Source organism: Varanus komodoensis, unplaced genomic scaffold (assembly GCF_004798865.1).
Source record: "Varanus komodoensis strain SLA01 unplaced genomic scaffold, ASM479886v1 scaffold2, whole genome shotgun sequence".
Classification (NCBI taxonomy): domain Eukaryota; kingdom Metazoa; phylum Chordata; class Lepidosauria; order Squamata; family Varanidae; genus Varanus; species Varanus komodoensis.
Genome location: NW_025335568.1, coordinates 44480006 through 44498262, shown reverse-complemented (window position 1 = coordinate 44498262; position 18257 = coordinate 44480006). Strand labels below are relative to the sequence as shown.

General features: G+C 39.2%; 1 protein-coding gene across 3 annotated transcripts in view; it reads left to right on the top strand.

Annotated features, from left to right (window-relative positions):
* The first annotated feature begins 302 nt into the window (after nucleotides 1-302).
* The window catches only part of ITGB8 (integrin subunit beta 8), a 36425-nt gene continuing 18470 nt past the window's right edge, over nucleotides 303-18257 (top strand). The window contains exons 1-2 of one of the 3 annotated variants that reach the window (XM_044428985.1): nucleotides 303-6017; nucleotides 12294-12465. In XM_044428985.1, the coding sequence (XP_044284920.1) occupies nucleotides 12300-12465 (166 nt within the window). In that variant the 5' untranslated portion in view covers nucleotides 303-6017; nucleotides 12294-12299. Of the gene's footprint in view, nucleotides 6018-11076; nucleotides 12466-14629; nucleotides 16852-18257 lie in introns of those variants that run through there. The other 2 variants (XM_044428984.1, XM_044428986.1) reach the window with 2 other exon arrangements.

Genomic DNA, 18257 nt, shown 5'->3' with positions numbered 1-18257 from the left:
TATACTACAACAAATCAATTCAACTTTAAAAGCTCTGGGACGGCACACAAGTGATAGGAAAGAGAAGGCTAACTCATAATAGTGGTCTTCCTCCCTTGGGTGTGTTTCTACATTAGGAAGCAAGACATACAGATGACCACACAAGAGCTCTGGCAACACAAAGAATGATAGCACACTATTGAAAAGCTGATCTAGAGTGATTAGGTGTTCACACTGGGAATGAATATATGGCAGAAGGCAAACGGAGGCAACATTTGTCTCCTCCAAGTTGATGATTATCCATACAGTATAGAAGCAGAGCTGGGTGGCTGTGGGAGGCAGATCGCTGTCTTTGCCATCCGCCTGCTGTATTTCTGGGCCAGAAGTGTAGGAGGCAAGGCTCGCCTGCTGTACATCAAGCATAGAAACATGTCAAGGTAACAGAGGAAGGGTGGAACATTTTGTCCTTCTCCATAGCCTGCTCATTTTCCTGGCTGAAATTCCTTGCTTCCACCATTAACCAGGTAAGAGGTTAGCGAGGCTGCAGTGAATTCCGCAAAGATCTTTCTTTTCTGGCAGCAGCTTTCCAGTCCTGTGTGTTAAACATTGACTGCTGAATTCAGGCACCATGCAAAGATTATAAAAAGATTAAATGGATTTGCTTCTTGTTTTAAAATCACTGCAATTTGTTCTAAGGTCCGAACTCTGTGTAGTTTTCAGGGAATTCTGTCTGAAAAAGCCAGCTGCAGATTATGATCTGTTGGTAACTTAAGTATTTTATTAACATTTTTTCTTTGGCACAGCACTTCATATACACTTAACAGGGTTTTTCCAAAGCCAAGAGAAGAAAGAGACAGAATCTGACTTCGGAAAGGTGTTCAGCATTAGTACTAGGGTTTACATAACTGAACCAATATTTATTATCACAAATCTATCAAATATTTATCAGCATCAGGACATATATATGGGACTAAACTGATAAATGCACAGGCTATTATCAATAAACACACAAACCAAGGGGGACCCCAGGCTGACCTCAATCATGTACCATCATGACTTTCCAATATGCAATTCTCTTTCATAAACCATGCATTAAGCTATGTTACTATGGCTGTGAAAGCTGTTATATAGACCGTAACAGATACTGAACAAAAGGGTGCTTTCCTCTGCTTAAATATAAACAGTTTTTGGATGTTTTCATTTTTCAAAGATTATTTTTAAGCAAAATTCCTCTTTAAAATATATATTTGATGGGCTCAGGTATTTGACTTCTCCCTACATTAGATAGGCTAACTGTACTTGAGAAGTGTTGTTATTTGTAGCAGCCTAACTAGTCAGACTAAAATGCAGCAAATCTTAAGTTTACCTAGCTGAAGCCAAAATGAAACCTTAAATTTCTGAATCAGAGACTTGCTTGTTTGTTTAGAAATTTAGTCAGTTATTAAACTAACTCAGAAGTTAATGTTCACTTTTTGTTTTATGAAGGACATGCTAACAGCATAAAGATTCAGCAGAGTCCCCTTAAAAAAAAAAAAAGCGGGCCATATCTCAGTAAAACTGTAAGTAGATAATTAGTGCTAGAGAAAGTGTGATTATGGGGAGGTGAAAATGGGAAACGGGCTTGGAGGCTACCCTGGAGTTGCTTAAGGCCAGCAGTGTTCCTATTGCTCTCTGCTACCTCTGTTCCACAAGCCTGCATAGATGGGCTGTGGAACGGATTTCTGGAATTAGTATGGTGAATCTCAGACCCTTGCATATGCTCATCACAGGAATCCTCAAACCTATGGGGAATATAGTTTCTTTGCTATTTATTTGGGAGTTGGAGAAACTGTCATGAGCACTGTCCCCAAAATGGCTCTTATGGAGAACATGCTTAGACACATAATGGCTATTGCAGAGGCCTGGCCATTTAATCAAAAGAGAAGATCTGAGGAATAGACTAGGAGAGAAACTGACAGCTGGGGAGGGAAGAGAAATAATAGGGCTTGGCATGGAGAAAGGAGGAAGGATTGGGCTGCAGAAAAGGGCAAGGCTAGAGACTTGGAGTGAAGACAGGAAGAATGAAGAGGAAAGGCCTTGTGTGGACAGAGGAGTGCTGGGTGATCCCTGGAAGCAACTCTTCTGTTCTGGACTTCTGAACAGCCGATCCGTGGCAGGTTCAGGAACCGGAAGGAGAAAATGGTGCCCTAATGCTTTTCAAGATATTTTCAGATTAAAATATCAAATTAGAAGGGGGCACAGAGTGGAGAGCTTTGTGGGCATCATGGTAGGTCTTGCAAAGGGCCTCATGGGAAACTTGCTTGTCTTTCCCCATCTCAATATGTGAGTGGACAAGAGTCAGAGAGTGTCCCTGGTTGAAACAAGCTGCAGAGATGTATTTAATTCTCATTGAATTCATCATGACTCCATGAGGATCTTGTTGAGGTCTTGCCCGTTAGGAATGGGTAAAGTATTCTTTTGGATGTCCAGCAGATAATCTGTTTTAAACATATCTTTTCCAAATTCGCCATGGGGCAGGGCTGGGTAGTCTTTCATCTCTTCAGATTATGGACTATACTTCTGTAGTAACATTATGTAACCTATCTCCATTAAAATAGGATTCCATAGAGTTCCAATGACAATTGGCGTATATTCTTGCTCCAATTAGTAAGCAGACTGTTGGTTGTAAATCCTCTCAACATTTATTAAGTATCGTAGGGCTTGTTTGGTTCTGGAGATAAATTGTGCCCTATCCCTTGTTAGAGTGTGGATAACAATAATTTAAACTGGCTAAAGCTTGGACAGGTTCCTCTTCCCCTGAGCCCTAGCCTGAGAATTGAGAATCACATGTCTTTCTGCAAATTAAACAATTATGTACTGAGCATAGGTGACTGGCAGATTTTAAGAGAGTGAATTTTTTGCTAGGTTGATTTAATGAGTTTTTCAACTGAAGTAGTTGATTTGACCATTCTGTGGCTTCCATAGTATGTGAGGCATGCAACTTAGCTCTGCTTTTCAAGTGTTTGGTCTTGTTTAGGAGTGCTTTAGCTCTTTATTCTTAAATATTAATTCTTGCCATACCTGACATATTAAGCATTATTTATGCTACTGAGATGCAATTTTTAGACAGCAAAATTTGATATACCATTGGATTTGATCTAACCAGTTATGCGTAAGTTTTATTATGTATATCCCTGTGTATTTTTTTCCTGAGCCAAAATATGGCCTGACTTGTTTTAAAATACCTTTTGGCATGTATCAGTTATTTAACTAAAGCCAGTAGAAGCTTGCCGCTTGATTTTTGGCATCATAGATGTTCAGTTTTGTCTGGGCTCTGTTGGTAAAATGGTAGAAAAGTGTCTGTTCTATACAAAGCCAACTCATAAAAATATTTCTAGCTTTAGTGTAAGCTCTGTGTGTATGTGTATGTGTGTTTTAAAGATATAACAAATTTAGTAATGCCTTGGTTCTAATTTATTTTGTTTTAAAATAGACTGGCAGCTAAATGAGAAATACTTTATGAATGAATGCATGTCTGTAAATGTTATTTCTATAAGAAATTATTGGAACAAATTATTAACCAAACAAAATCTGAATTCTACTTAGAAAGCAGTTATATAAGCCCAACACATTTTATTCTTTGTATTATTATTGATAGAGGAGGTTGAAACCAAATAGGCTCCCTAAAGGGACTAATTTACAAACCCTCCTTATTGGTGCCCTTTCATTCATGTTACTTCATCTGCTCTAGAGTGTGGTCATTCATAAGGACTTGCAAAGTTGATTGCAGGAAAGACACTAACAGGTAGCTTTGTGCATGGACTTCTGGGCTTCTGCTTTTCCAAGGTCTGTACCAGGCCTCCTCAAAGACCTTCCTGCAGAAAGTTTTTCCTCCCTTAACTGTCATCCACACCAGCCAGTCTAGCAGGCTGGTGGAAGGAAAGCAGGGCCACTTCACCAGCTCCCTATGAAAGAATGATTCTTGCTCCAATTCCTTCTTCCTTTGTGCTTTTTAGATTATACGCCTACAGACAAGATTTGTCTTGTTTAATTGATTGCGTAAGCTACTTCCAGAGACTGTTTACCTGAGAAGTAGCATTCAGGAGCTTCTGATAATTCAAATTTGCACACGTACCAGGAAGGAGCAGCTGAAGTTCAATGGTAGAGCACATGTTTTGTATGCAGAGGGACAGTGGCTGGAATCCCCCTGTAGGAGTTGGATAGACCAAATTCTGAAATTTTGGGGAACTGCTGCCTGTCAATGGGGCCCTTGCTGAGCTAGTTGGACCAATGATCTTGGTATAAGACAGCTTCCTCATACTGTTGCCTGTCTCTTGTTGCCGCATCTGAAAAATTATGGCTTCTAGGAAGCCACTAGGATATCTTTCTGGAGCTATGGAGAAAGCTAAGTGAGATCTGTTTCTCTCTGACACACAGTGAATGGAACTAGGTTTTCTGCATGTTGGTTGTTCATATGTAAACTCCATTCTGAAGGCAAAATCCAGCAAGAACTGTTCCCTTTGCTGTTCATACAATGCTGGCATCAACTAAACTTTACAGGCAGCATTTTGCTGCGTAGTATTTATGTATGTGTTACCAAAACTGCATTTGGGAAGAATGTTCGTACTTTGGATTGGTCTGCATACTTTTCTGAGTTGATTTTGGTGTGCATGGATGTAGAGGAAGAATTGAGCATTTTGGCCTAGCCTATCCATGAATCAAAGACTAAGAAGACATCATCCTATTACATTAAACTCTAAATAACTTACCTAGCCTTTCCCCAGTATGGGGCCCTCCAGATATTTTGGAGTATAATAGTGTCTGTACTGAGTGGGATGATGGGACTTCAAATCCTAGCCATCTGGAGGATGCCAAGTTGAGGAAGACCGAACTAAACAGTGGCAGTCATTGCAGATGTTATTCAATGCTATACATGAAGTATAGAACTGAGTGAGCAGAGAGGTAAAGATTCTGTTTCAAGGGCTGCTTTCTAAAACTCTGTCAACAGGTTGAAAATAGTGAATCCTTTTTAAATCTACAAACAAGCAACAAGGTATAGACATATGAGAGATGTAGTTATTTGTAATGGTGATGGTCTCATTAGCTAATAAAGCATGGTCAAACAATTGCACATTATGAACTTCATAGAGTTATGCCTCAGTGGACATCCATTCATGGCAGATGTCCCAGGGAAAGAAGTGAACAGAGAATCCGATTTCTGTTTCTTGTAGACTTTTTGCATCAGACAACTAGAGAAAGCAAAATCAAGGTTACTTCTTTAGAAATAGTGTGTGCTTGGCCATAGATATTAGTACTAAGAATAATTTCTATGACAATCAATCACTAGGTGGCAGATCCAATAGTCAAGGTAGCCACAACTGTCAATAGGGTTTCCTGGGCATTTGTATTCCCACCCACCTGGCCTTAACATCACCAGTATATTGCAAGTGAGTTTGTGAAGAACAGCAGAATAAAAATTTAAGCAAGCAATGAAAGGGATAGATGGGAGGTAGGGGTGGGGGAACCTTCATGTATGTATACAAGTGGACTAGAACCTGAGGATGAAAGTCAGTCCACCCGCCCCCCCGCTCTAGAAAACACAGACCCAGTGCCATTCTGACCACCCAACAAATCATCCATGCAACATGCATTAGCCTGATGGTCGCTTTAGTTAAAAAAGAGGAGGAAAGAGACAGGTGCAGGGAAGTCAATTTGGAGTTTGGAAGAACCTTCCCCTGAATTCCTATCAACTCTCTTCTCTCTGTGAACTTGATTGCATTCCTTCCCAAATTGTTTTGAGCGGATAGAGCTTCAGAATGCCAGAGATCCTATGTGTGTGTCTGCTCCAGTAGAAAAAACCTTTGTGAACTTAGCATTAAACAGTTTGCCAATCAGCATTTTTATGTTTAGATAGTGTCCTTTGTTCCCACACATACTTTCAAACTGCTGAATGGCCTCGTTCTTTTATTGCAGCAGACAACAGATGTGCCATCTCAAATGCCGCACTGTGTAGCGCCTGCCTTGCTGTGGGTCCAGAATGTGGATGGTGCACGCAGGAGGTAAGCTGTTCCCCTATGTTACTCATTGTTACTTGTTTACATTTTAGCTGCCTTCTCTGCAAATGAACGCATCCTCTGGACTCAAGAGGACAAATCTGACCATTGTTGTGGAAGGTAGAGTAGCTTTAAACAACTTTCTAGAAGGCAGTGGCAGATTTGTTGTTAATTATATTTATATTCTACTTTTTTCCTGCAAGGAAGTCAAGTTCACTTACATAATACTTCTCCCCTCCATTTTATCCTGACACTAACACTGTGAAGTAGGTTAGGTACAGATATTAAGATCCCAGAAGCTTTTGATGAATGGTGTATATGTTTGTGAGTTTGATTCTACGTAGATATTAGAGCTGTGTAGATTCAAATACGAACACATGGAGAATGTTGTCCTTACAGTAAGCTTAAATTTAACTGAATGTCTGCATAGAACCCAGATGCTTTATAGCAGTGATGGTGAAAATTTAGAGACCGAGTGCCCAAACTGCAACCCAAAACCCACTTATTTATCGCAAAGTTCCAGCACTACAGCAAAACCTGAAAACTGAGGTTCTAGTTTAGTAAAAACAACTCACAGCCAGTCCAAGCAAATATATATATATCCTTGGTAGCATACTGACTGGCAATGTGAAAGATCAGACGAGTTGCGGCTAATGAGTCATGGCTCATGATGTCATCACTTGGCACCGCTAATCCTTTCCGAGCATGCCTTTTATCCGATGCTTGGCTGCTGGGGCGATGCTCGGGTGACTTAGATTGCATGCTGACAGAGAGGGCTTTATGTGCCTGCTGTGGCATGCATGCTATAGGTTCACCACCACTGCCCTAACCCTACCCTGGTGCACTCCCCTAACCCTCTATATAGGCTGAAAGTTCCATTAAAAGAGGGCTTTTTTGAAAAAGCCTTCCTTAAGTAGCTTTTTCTGCACAGCTCATCATTTCTGCCCATTCTAAACACATTCCAACCATCAAAATCATGGCAGAACATCTCGTTTTTCTAACCCTAACCCTACCCTGGTGCACATCCCTAACCCTAATATAGGGCTAAGGATCCCTTGAAAATAATGTGATTTTGAAAAAGACTCCCTTGAGTAGCTATGTCTGCACAGCTCATCATTTCTGCCCATTCTAAATGCATTCCACCTGTCATGATCATGCCAGGACACCTTGTTTTTCTAACCCTAACCCTGCCCTGGTACAGACCCCAAACCTAATATAGGGCTAAAGTTCCGTTAAAAGAGTGCTATTTTGAAAAAGCCTTCCTTGAGTAGCTTTGTCTGCACAGTTCATCATTTCTGCCCATTCTAAATACATTCCAGCCGTCAATATCATGCCAGGACACCTCATTTTCATAACCTTAAACCTGCCCTGGTGTGCACCCCAAACCTAATATAGGGCAAAAGTTCCATTGAAAATAATGCAATTTTGAAAAAGCCTTCCTTGAGTAGCTTTGTCTGCACAGCTCATCATTTCTGCCCATTCTAAATGCATTCCAACCATCAAAATCATGGCAGTACACCTCGTTTTTCTAACCCTAACCCTACCCTGGTACATGCCCCTAACCCTAATAGAGGGCTAAAGTTCCATTGAAAATAATGAGATTTTGAAAAAGCTTCCCTTGAGTAGCTTTTTCTGCACAGCCCATCATTTCTGCCCATTCTAAACATAGTCCAACCATCAAAACCATGCCAGGACACCTCATTTTTATAACCTTAATCCTTATCCTAATAGAGGGCTAAAATTCCATTATAAATAATGCGATTTTGAAAAAGCCTTCCTTGAGTATCTTTTTCTGCACAGCACATCATTTCTGCCCATTCAAAACACATTCCAACCATCAAAACCATGCCAGGACACCTCATCTTTCTAACGCTAACCCTACCCTGGTGCACACCCCTAATCCTAATAGAGGGCTAAAGATCCATTGGAAATAATGTGCATTTGAAAAAGCCTTCCTTGAGTAGCTTTGTCTGCGCTGCTCGTCATTTCTGCCCATTCTAAACACATCCCAACCATCAAAATCATTCCAGGACACCTCGTTTTTCTTTCCCTAACCCTACTCTGATGCACACCCCAAGCCTAATATAGGGCTAAAGTTCTATTGAAAAGAGGTCGATTTCGAAAAAGCCTTCCTTGAGTAGCTTTTTCTGCACAGCTCATCATTTCTACCTATTCTAAACCCTTTGCAACCATCAACATCATACCAGTACACTTTGTTTTTGTCATCCTTACCCAGTGATGGTGAACCTTTTAGAGATCAAGTGCCCAAACTGCAACCCCAAACCCATCTATTTATCGCAAAGTGCCAACAGTACAACAAAACTGAAAACTGAGGTTTTAGTTTAGAGGAAACAACTCACAGCCAATCCAAGTAAATATATATATATATCCTGGGCAGTGCACTGACCAGCAGTGCGAAAGCTGAGCTGAGTCGCAGCAAATGCATTGCGGTTCGTGACGTCATCGCCTGTCACCGCGACTCCTTTCCGAGCATGTGCATGGCCCCTATGTGTGCTGTTTCCGATGCTCGGCTGCTGGGGCGATGCTGGGGTGACTTGGCTAACGTGCTGACAGAGAGGGCTCTGTGTGCCCACTGTGGCACATGTGCCATAGGTTTGCCATCCCTAGTATATAGCAAACCCTTAAACCTTTATCTAGGGCTTTCTGTTCACAACTGTGAGCCCTGCTTTTATAGTGTTCCCAGTTGTGTGGAGAGAATTCTGTGAAAATATAGTTACGTATATATAGTTTCAATGGAGACAATTCAAGTGCAGTTTAAATTCACTCTCATTCTTGATCGGTCTTTCCTTGCACGGGACTATTTTTTCCATGCGCTAGAACCATGCTTAGCATTGAATATATTTAGTATTGATTAATTCAATTTCTAACCTACTTTTCCACAAAAAATAGTGACTTTTGGTTATAATGACAACATTATTGATCTCAGCTGATCTGGGATTCTATCAAAACTTTCCAGTGATTCACTGAACCCGTACCCTAACCTTAAACTGATGGAGTCAAAAGTTGATATGTTAGAGGTGTGGGTTATAGGTTGCAAGGAAGCACTTCTTATGCTATAATACCTCTTTGTGTTTCCTTTTTGGAAATGATTCCAGATCAGCTGAACATGCACTAATATGCATATTCTTAGACTTTGGGAACTGTCTTTGCAGCTTACCCAGGTTTATTTGACAGAGTTCATGGATAAGATTTTGCATGAGGTATTGGCACTGCCACCGTATTTTCAGCTGGATATTGAATGAGGCTCTGTCTCCCTCATTCCATCCTAGGGTCTCAGCTTATTAAAATGGATGGGGTTCCTCCCACAGTTGTGGGTGTTAGAGAGGTGTAGTGTACAACGTCACAGAATTACATTTTGATCCATTTTCTCGTGCTAAATTGACTTAATGGGGAAATAGAGATTTAAAAATTTGAAATCAAATGGTTTACTTTGTTTACTTTGTAAAATCCATGTTTACTTTGGATAAATTAGTGGGTGCTGATGATTTTTGTCATTCTTGGATTTGTATTCAAATATGATTTGCCTGCTGTGATGTAATGCTTACAACTTCATTTATTATACTCTAGGTTTGCTCTGGACACTTTTATGGTTTCAGAGTCTTCTTCACTATATGGAGGTGCACTAGCTATATCCACCAGTGATCCATGTCTATACATACTTATCAGTAAATATGATACACAGGGTCTTAAGTAATGGGGTATGAAACTGGGACAATTTGCCTAATCAGTCTATTGCTGCTTTAACAGGGATATCTGAAGCATATGTGGCTTTGTCATATTTAGCAAAAATTCTACTGTGTCTACTGTGTTCCATGATATCTCTTTAATAAGCATGTATCTAAGTTGGATACTTGCTGGATGTGTAACATGGCTAATACTTTTTTGATTATATGTTTTGTCAATGCCAATTATTTGCTTCTGAATGATAAGAAGTTATTACAGAGATAAACTTCGTATTGAAACATTCTTTGATACTTACTAATGCACATACATAGAATAAATAATTGAAATTACCTGGATGTTAACTCTTGGTCAGTGCAAATGGATTTTCTGTCCCCTTTTGACAGCTAAAGGACTAATACTAAATGTTGAAATGATAAGCACTTGCCTCCTATAGTACGACAGATTAAGAACCTAATGACTTGTTCAACATTTAATGGTTGGTATATGGATGCCACATGCAAATGAATACATATTTGGCCAGACTTTGTAGAAGTTTACAAATAAAACTTAGAAGGATGTATTTTCATATATGTAGTTATAATATTCATACACACGTTTCATATGGTTATATTGAAATATTCAAAATATGTAGTTACATTTTTATTTTTTCCATTTTGTTTTGTTTTGTTGAAATTTTATAATAAAAATGAATAAATGCTGGTTAGAATGACTAACAAAAAAGGCAGAGATTAAAACAAAACATAATTAAAATGAATTTTTAAAAATTAGTTAAAACACAATTCTGTGGCTATTGGTTGGCTTGGCTTGCCTTTGCATTCAATCTTTCCCTTATGAATTTCTCTGTTCTCTTGAACAAAGTCATAATGTTTTCCAGCAAATAAATTTGGCAATAAAACCAATTCAATTACGTACTTTTATAGCAAAATGCTTTTTCAGATGTCAAGTTTATTTTCTGGTCAATAAAAACATTTGTCTAGTGACTAATTATTCTTAAATAATTATTCTCTATCCTTGAAGTGTCTTAAGCCACAGGCTAAACCCCCCACCCCCCACCCCGGTTGTTATAATAAAAGAGGGCTCATAGCCTTGAGTGGTTTGGAGGCAGAAAAGTACAAGAAGTTCTCCCCCCGCCCTCATTTTCAAGTATTAACTATGAAAGCATTCCATGTAACAAGATCTCAAGTTACCATGCTGAAATCATTATTAGTGATTGGCACTAGCATATGCAATCTGGAACCTAAGAAAGATCTCAAAGAAATCATAGTACTCAGTACTATGATTTCGTATATGGGATACTATAATAGATACTTCACAGCTGACACTTGTCCAGTTACTTTTGCTCTTAGCTTTTGAAGTTTGCAGACTAGTTTTGATGTTCAGTGCAGCCTAGATAAAAGTTACAGAGATTTATAATATTCTGTTTTATGTGAATGGAGTAGATAGAGATAGTTTCTATCTTATACACAGGAATAAAAGTACATGAAATAAAATAAATATTTTTAGAAGTTGGGATCACCCAGTTGCTACTGATTAATAGTTTATTTGGAATAGACAAAATGCTATATTTCTTCACACATCTGACACTGTAATATTCCATGCATCTGATCAAGTGGGCTACAAATCATGAAAGCCAGGTTTCAACCAGGTTTACATAAGCAAAGAACCCATGGTCTGTTATCCATGGATTGTTTGTGATCACATGGGAGCAACCAAATGTGCCAGTTTTGCCCACTTGCCTGCTTCCTTTTTCAATTAACAACCCAATGTTTTAGGAAGTAAACAAACCCAGAAACTTTGGGTTGTTTAGGGTTTAAGTAAGCTAGGGTTAATTCATGGGTTGTTATTGGGCTATCCTGGGTTAATTTAATTTCTAAACAATTCTATATAAATAGAGTTTGGGTTATTGACATTACAAAACAACCCAGAAAGGGGACTCCCTCATGCCCCATGAATTCCTGAATTAAAAACACAGGATTTGGCATTATGTATGAACAGTCTCTTGCCTGTTTTGGCATAAATAATGCAATTCATTATTTCACAATGTGATGATGGTGACTAATTAGTCCTTTTTGTGGCTAATTCATGGAGGATAGCTTTATGAAAGACTTTAATGTCTGAGTACATGGACAGAGGCAGTCTTTTAAGTAACTTGGACACAACTGTTACAGGCATTAAAGGTCAGTGTGAGCATTTTACCAGTACAATTGCAAGGTAATCAGGAGCCAAGGTAGCTGGTGCATGATTTGTGCGTCATGCTTAAATGCCTGAGTCAATAAATGTAATAAAATATTGTTCATTTTATCCTGTACGCAGTCTTTTGCGGGTTAAAGATGGCCTAAAATATTTTTGAATAAAATTGATGTAAGTGCCCTCCAGCATCTAGGCTGATGTATTATTTACCCGCTGAAACTTCTGGACTAACTTCAAAGGCAGCCCCTTTAGAGTTTGTAGTGATATAACTGCACACTTCATTCTTTGTTTATATTCTGGATAGTCACTATGCTTGAAACACTACTTGAAGAAATTGTTGAAGTGAAAAATGCTCTAATGTTGTTACTGTTGCCTCTTTTAAAACAGGATTTCATGGCTGGAACGAAGCAGAAGGAACGCTGTGACATAGTTTCCCATTTAATTAAAAGAGGCTGCAGGGCAGATTTTATAGAAAGTCCTAAAGTCGGTGTAACAACACACAGCAATGACGTGAATATACAAGTGACACCAGGAGAAGTTTCAGTCCATCTCCGTCCAGGTTTGCTTTTGAAAAATAAAATACTGTTTTAATATGTAAGCTTTAGTCTGAGTGGGGTACAATTTAGCAGACTCATTAACAAACAGTGACCACTTCAGAACCTTTTTGAATATGCTAATTTAGTTAGCATTGTGTATTGGCCTGTGTACCAGTTTACCATTTTTATGTCTTTGGCTTCTGTTTAAATACCTAATGAGCTTCCCTGTTATTATCCATTGTCCAATTTCCCCTAAATGTTCCCTGAAATTGGATAATTAGAAGTGAATAGCTCTATATTCAGTCACCCTTCTGCTCAGCCAACTCCTCTAAATGACACTGCGTTTAGAATGCATCTGCTTGGGAAAGCTGCTCATTCTCTGAATTAGAGCAGGATGTATTAACTGAGCATATTGTGACTTCATTCATGTTAGGTTTACACAGGTATAAGCTTAGTCTGCTGCAAACAGTTGCTGTAGTATGATACTGCAGAATAGTGTAAAAGTCATTATTTGTAATGCTAGTTCCAGACTCTTGGGGATTTACTGTGATGATTTAAATGATTTTAATTTAAACAAAAAACTCTATTCATGGCAAAAGTATTTAATGATGTGGGAGTTGCCTGGAATGTTGGAACCTTTGCATGAACTTCATTTGTAAGACTGAATGCTTGTTGTGGTTTTAGCACATTGAACTGGCCATTCAAGATTTTGTTTGGGGAGATTACAGAAATGTTAGCTGGATAAGAGCAGGGCTTTTTCAGTGGACTATTCATAGCTGAATCACATATTGCACAGACATATTGAAGTCAGGCATTGTCATTGAGAAATCTGTGAACTTGCCTGAATCATTATAGGCTGAGGAAGAGCATCAACTAGTGGCTTCTCCTAGTTTCTCTGTCATATTCTCTTTTCTCACTCCGTTCCTGGTACGGTACTTGTACGTTGGCACCATGCTCTGAGCAGTTACATGGACAGGATGAGACTAATTGATAACAGAAATCTTAATTCATCGGCTTTCTAAACACAGCTGAGACAACTTAGAAACGTCAATAGATGTAATAGCGCAATGACTGTCATTTCACATTTCCTCTTAGGAATTACACTGAGGAATGCATACATAAGATTATCCCATTTTTCTTCTACCCACCCATAAAATAACTCTGGGGGCAGGATTAGACCAAGAATAGCAACATGTTCAAAGCAACTCAATCCTGTAAGAATATGATTATTCATATAAATCAAGGTGACTGTTTTGTTAACATGGCCAATTGTGGTATGAAAACATGACTGTCCCTTCCATGAAATGATGCTGCAATAAAGACAAGCAGTAATTCTGGTGATGGAAATGATTTCATACTGGACAAGAATGAAAGAAGTGCTGGGGAAAAGTAGGTTCTTTTGCAATCTCATTTGCTTTTCATTATCTCCTTTCAAAGAGGAGTATTCAGCAGCAGCAACAAACAGAACTGCTGTGACTCATTTGTTGGTCTTTGATTGAGGTTATGTTTTGTTTTTTTAATGGATAGAGATGCATAATGCTGTTTCCTGCTCCTCTCTCTAGTCAAACATGGCTGTAATCTGAGGCATTTTCCAATATTTTTCGGAAGAGTCAAGTGTACATGGATATTTTTGGTTCAGTTTGATACCTCTTCAACTGCATCACTCACAAATAATAAAGCTATCGAGAAAGTCATGGTGCCGGCTGTCTGATTTGAAACTGCATCTGATTTTCCCATTAGATCCATGGTATTCTTGGGGATAGAGGGAATAGTAAAGTTAATAAAAAGATGATCTCTGAAATGTAGAAAAACATTGTTTGGAGTAGATTTCAAAACCAGCTTTGGTATTGGAATTTATCCATCCTTGTGGAACTGGCATCCAGCTTTTTCTGTGTTAAAATGAATTATGTATACCTGATGTTCTCCTCCAATATTTAACATGGTATTTGGTTGTTTGGAAATCCCGTAGAAGCAGTGAGTCATTACTGTGATGCTGCTGGTGATGATGATGATGCTTGGATCTTGCCAAATGTAGTAATTTGCAAATGTATTGACATTGTCTTGACCATGAAAAGCTGATAAAGTAACAAGCAGCCCAACAACCTAAAGAAACCAATCACAAATGTTAAAAAGCAAACTTTAAAAGAGCAACTAATACCTACCCCTTCCCCCCCCCCACACACACACACACTTCTAATATTAACTAGGCCATCAGAAAGAAACAGGATTGAAAAAAAATTGCTACCCACCAAAGGCTGTTTTCAAAAAGAGAAAGTTCCTTCAGGTGGAAGGTCTTTCCAGGGTTTCTGGCTGGTATTGTCTCTAAAATGTGTGCTCCTTCTGCCCAGGATGTTGGGGCATAAATTCTCACTTCCCTCCATGGCAAGAATTGATGGTCCACTAGGAAGCTGGAACATCCCTTTATTACTGTTTCCTGCTTCAGGAAAGGTGTACAGGAGGTAGGGAGCAGCAGCTCTGGAAGAGACCTCTGTTTGTATCTAACTGGAAAGAGGGACCTGCTCAACTTACTTTCTGAGATTGAACTGGGGCGTCTGTTTTACAGTGTCTTGCAATATGGCTGCTTATTAGTGTCACAAACAATTCTCAGTATTAATTTTGTATAATTTCCAAATTAGAATAAGTGCAGTATCCCCAGATGTTTCAAATGAGCAATTGTATGTATATCTTAACACATTTTAAAAGCAACATTTTTTATCTTTCTAGGAATATTCCTTATTTTTAATGAACAATTGGAATACTTCATAGATTGTTCCAACAATTCTTGATTCTTTGAACAAGTTGATGTGTTGTAGAATTGTAGTTAGTTTGGAATTATTTTTTCATTGATCCCAAGCATATTTGCATTTTGTTATTTTGAACTGGATGCATCTCCTCTTTTTCTTTTCTTCTCCCTGCACAACCAAAACTTAAGTAACCAGTTCAAAATCTATTGATCTATGATCAGGTATTGAGCAAATGTGCTTAACCACAGTTTAGCATTAGTAAAATGTGGTTGAGATGCAGATGTTAACCATCTGCATCTTGTTAATCCAATGTCAAACTGGTTCAAAGCACAAGTTGCATTTTCCATAAAACAGAAACATGCTGAAGAGCTAATTTGGCTCTGTGCTGAATACGTCAGATCATAAGCACAAGGTTTATTAGGCTTGGTCTGGTAATGCTGTAGTTTGAATGATGCCTACCTCAGAAAGCTATTGCAGACAAGAAAGAGGAGAACTTCCAGGATTGCAGTTCTCTTGTCTGCTATGTAGCTTCTATCCAGATAGAAGAGCTGCTGCCAGAACAGTGGCACTTATCCAGCAACAAGTGTCCTGGAAACAGTGAACTGGAGAAATACTGTTGAACCTAAACTGGAACAGAACCTAAAGCTGTAGTTCAACTTCCTGATCAAGGATATTCCATTTGTGAAGGAAACAAACAGACCCATTCAGAAACTGCCAACCCTGAGCTAATGACTGCAGTTTATATGCAAATACATCCCCATTTTGCGTCATCGTTTGTATCACTTCCTATAGAGCCAAAGTTCGTACTTTGAGATCTAAAAGTGATGTGTACACAAGATTACTTTTTAACATTTGAACTTGTTTACTGTTCACCTTGAACAGTTTTTAAACTAGTTCAGTTGCAACTGTACCACAGAATTGTCGGGGTCTTGTTTTGGTAGATAAACTTTGAATAAAGATGCACTTTCTTCGTAATGAATTCAGTAGAAACAAATGTCAACCCATTCTGTGTTCTTCCGCTATGGGTTTTTGTTTTGTGATCTTCTATCTGGCCGTGCACCTTCTTTTTTCCTTTCACATTTTATTATTTCTGCTTTGGTTCTAGAAGAAAAATATACTGACACTATGATCGAACCACAGACCACATATTATGTTTTGGCTTTGTAATTACAGAGTTAAGTTACAGAGCAACTTATATCAGCTTTAACCACCAGCCTTGCAAGAACATAGGAGAGCTCTTCTCTGAGCCTTTAGAGGGTCCCATGTATCTGTTGGGGGAAGATACGGAGCATCCTGTCAACTGCCAGCTGAGCAGAGGGAGCAGAGCTTGAGGCTTTTGCCCCCTTACAACTTCTGTCACAGTCCTCTTCTTTCACAGTGATAGCAACAGAGTGGTGATTTCTGCTTCAAGATGCTACTCCCATTTCCTTTCCTAGCCACCATCTGAATCTGGTAGATGGTGAAAATGAAAACTCAGCACGAAAGGGAGTAGAAGAAAGTTCTCTTACTACTAGCCTCCTTGGCTTACAACAACAGTATACACGGGAAGGCAAAGCTTTTTAAAAAAAAATCCTTTTAGTGGGGCAGAAGAATCAGAGGAATGAAAAAGTTGAGTGAGTGGACTTTTGCTGCAGAAGGAAGTCAAACCTGCATGCGCAAACACATGTGTGTATGCATCATTGCCAGGATTTTTCTTCACAGAAATTCTAGCTAATGTTTTATGAGAAATGATCTTAGTGCTCCAATTTTCTGTTCTTGCTGTTGAGCAGAAAATACCCACCTGCTTTTGCAACCACATTCAGAGATTGTGAAACATGGGTATTTATTGATGTGGGTGAGGAAGGAAAAAAATCTAGAAAGTGTGGACATTGTCAGAAAATCAATGGTGTCCTTTTTCCTGGGTTGTAGCCTAGCTGTGTCCTTCCACATCATTACAAGTCATTTTGGGGGAACATGACCAAACCATGTTTAGGAGACAAGTAAAATCAGATGCCACTTTTCTCAGTAAACTCTAGCCCATGACAAAAACCTAGACTTTCTCTGTTTGCATAAAAGTGTTCCTTTTAGAATGTTTTGGTTAGCTTTATTTCCCAGCTGGCTTTTCCTTAACTTGTCTTGGTTCTGTCATTTAGACACAGACAAACAGTGACAGAGGCCTGGGACAGACCATTTCTGCCACCTCCCCACTATCCAAGGACTCAACCCATGCCCTCTATTTAACAATCTGCCCTGGTTGCAGACAAGATTTAGTGCTGATTCACTTGAAACAACTACACCAATCTGGTTGAAATAATTAGAAAAGAAAGGGTCAAAGTGGTAGGATATAACAGAGGATGGGAAAGAATAAAAACCAATAAAAGGATCCAAAGGTAAAATGCTAAAACAAATGACGACCCCAGTTCCCAAGAGTGCACTGACTCTTCCGGTCATTGTCCCACCAAAGAAAATAACAAAGCTGTCCCTACTTGGCAATGGGTTTCCCACAGGTAGAAGTCCAGCAGAACTGGTCATGCAGAAAGTCCCCAGAAGAAGACAAAAGACCCATCCAAGACCCTGCATTTTATCCCCTCTTGGCAGCAGGGTGATCCCTAGCAGCCAGTCCCATGATGGCCTGCCATCTTACCTGGTGTGGCCAGTCTGGTCTTTATCACAGTGTCAAGCAAGCAAGCAAGCCCTGAAAAGGTTAAGGACATAACACCTGGCTGGTTGCCCTGGGAATGGAGTTCTCTCCTCCTCCCTTTATAAGCCCTGGGACCAAATCACCCAGCTTTCCCAGTTTTGTTGCCAGGCTCACTTGGGAGAAAGAAAAAGAGTGACCAATCTAATTAACCCTTTGGGCTCCCATCTCCGAAGGTTATTCACACAAACTTTCAGATTTTTTTTGAAAAATAGACTACATGGTGGTGAAGTTTGTTACAGAATCAAATCCCAACTGGTTCCTGCCCACAAGTTACTTATAATGAAAACTAGGCAATAGGAAATGTAAGGGCTAGACTATGTAAGAATGAATGTATATACATACATTTTCAAGTGCTCAAAGCTTAGTTACAGATGGTAATTAGGTTTTAGGG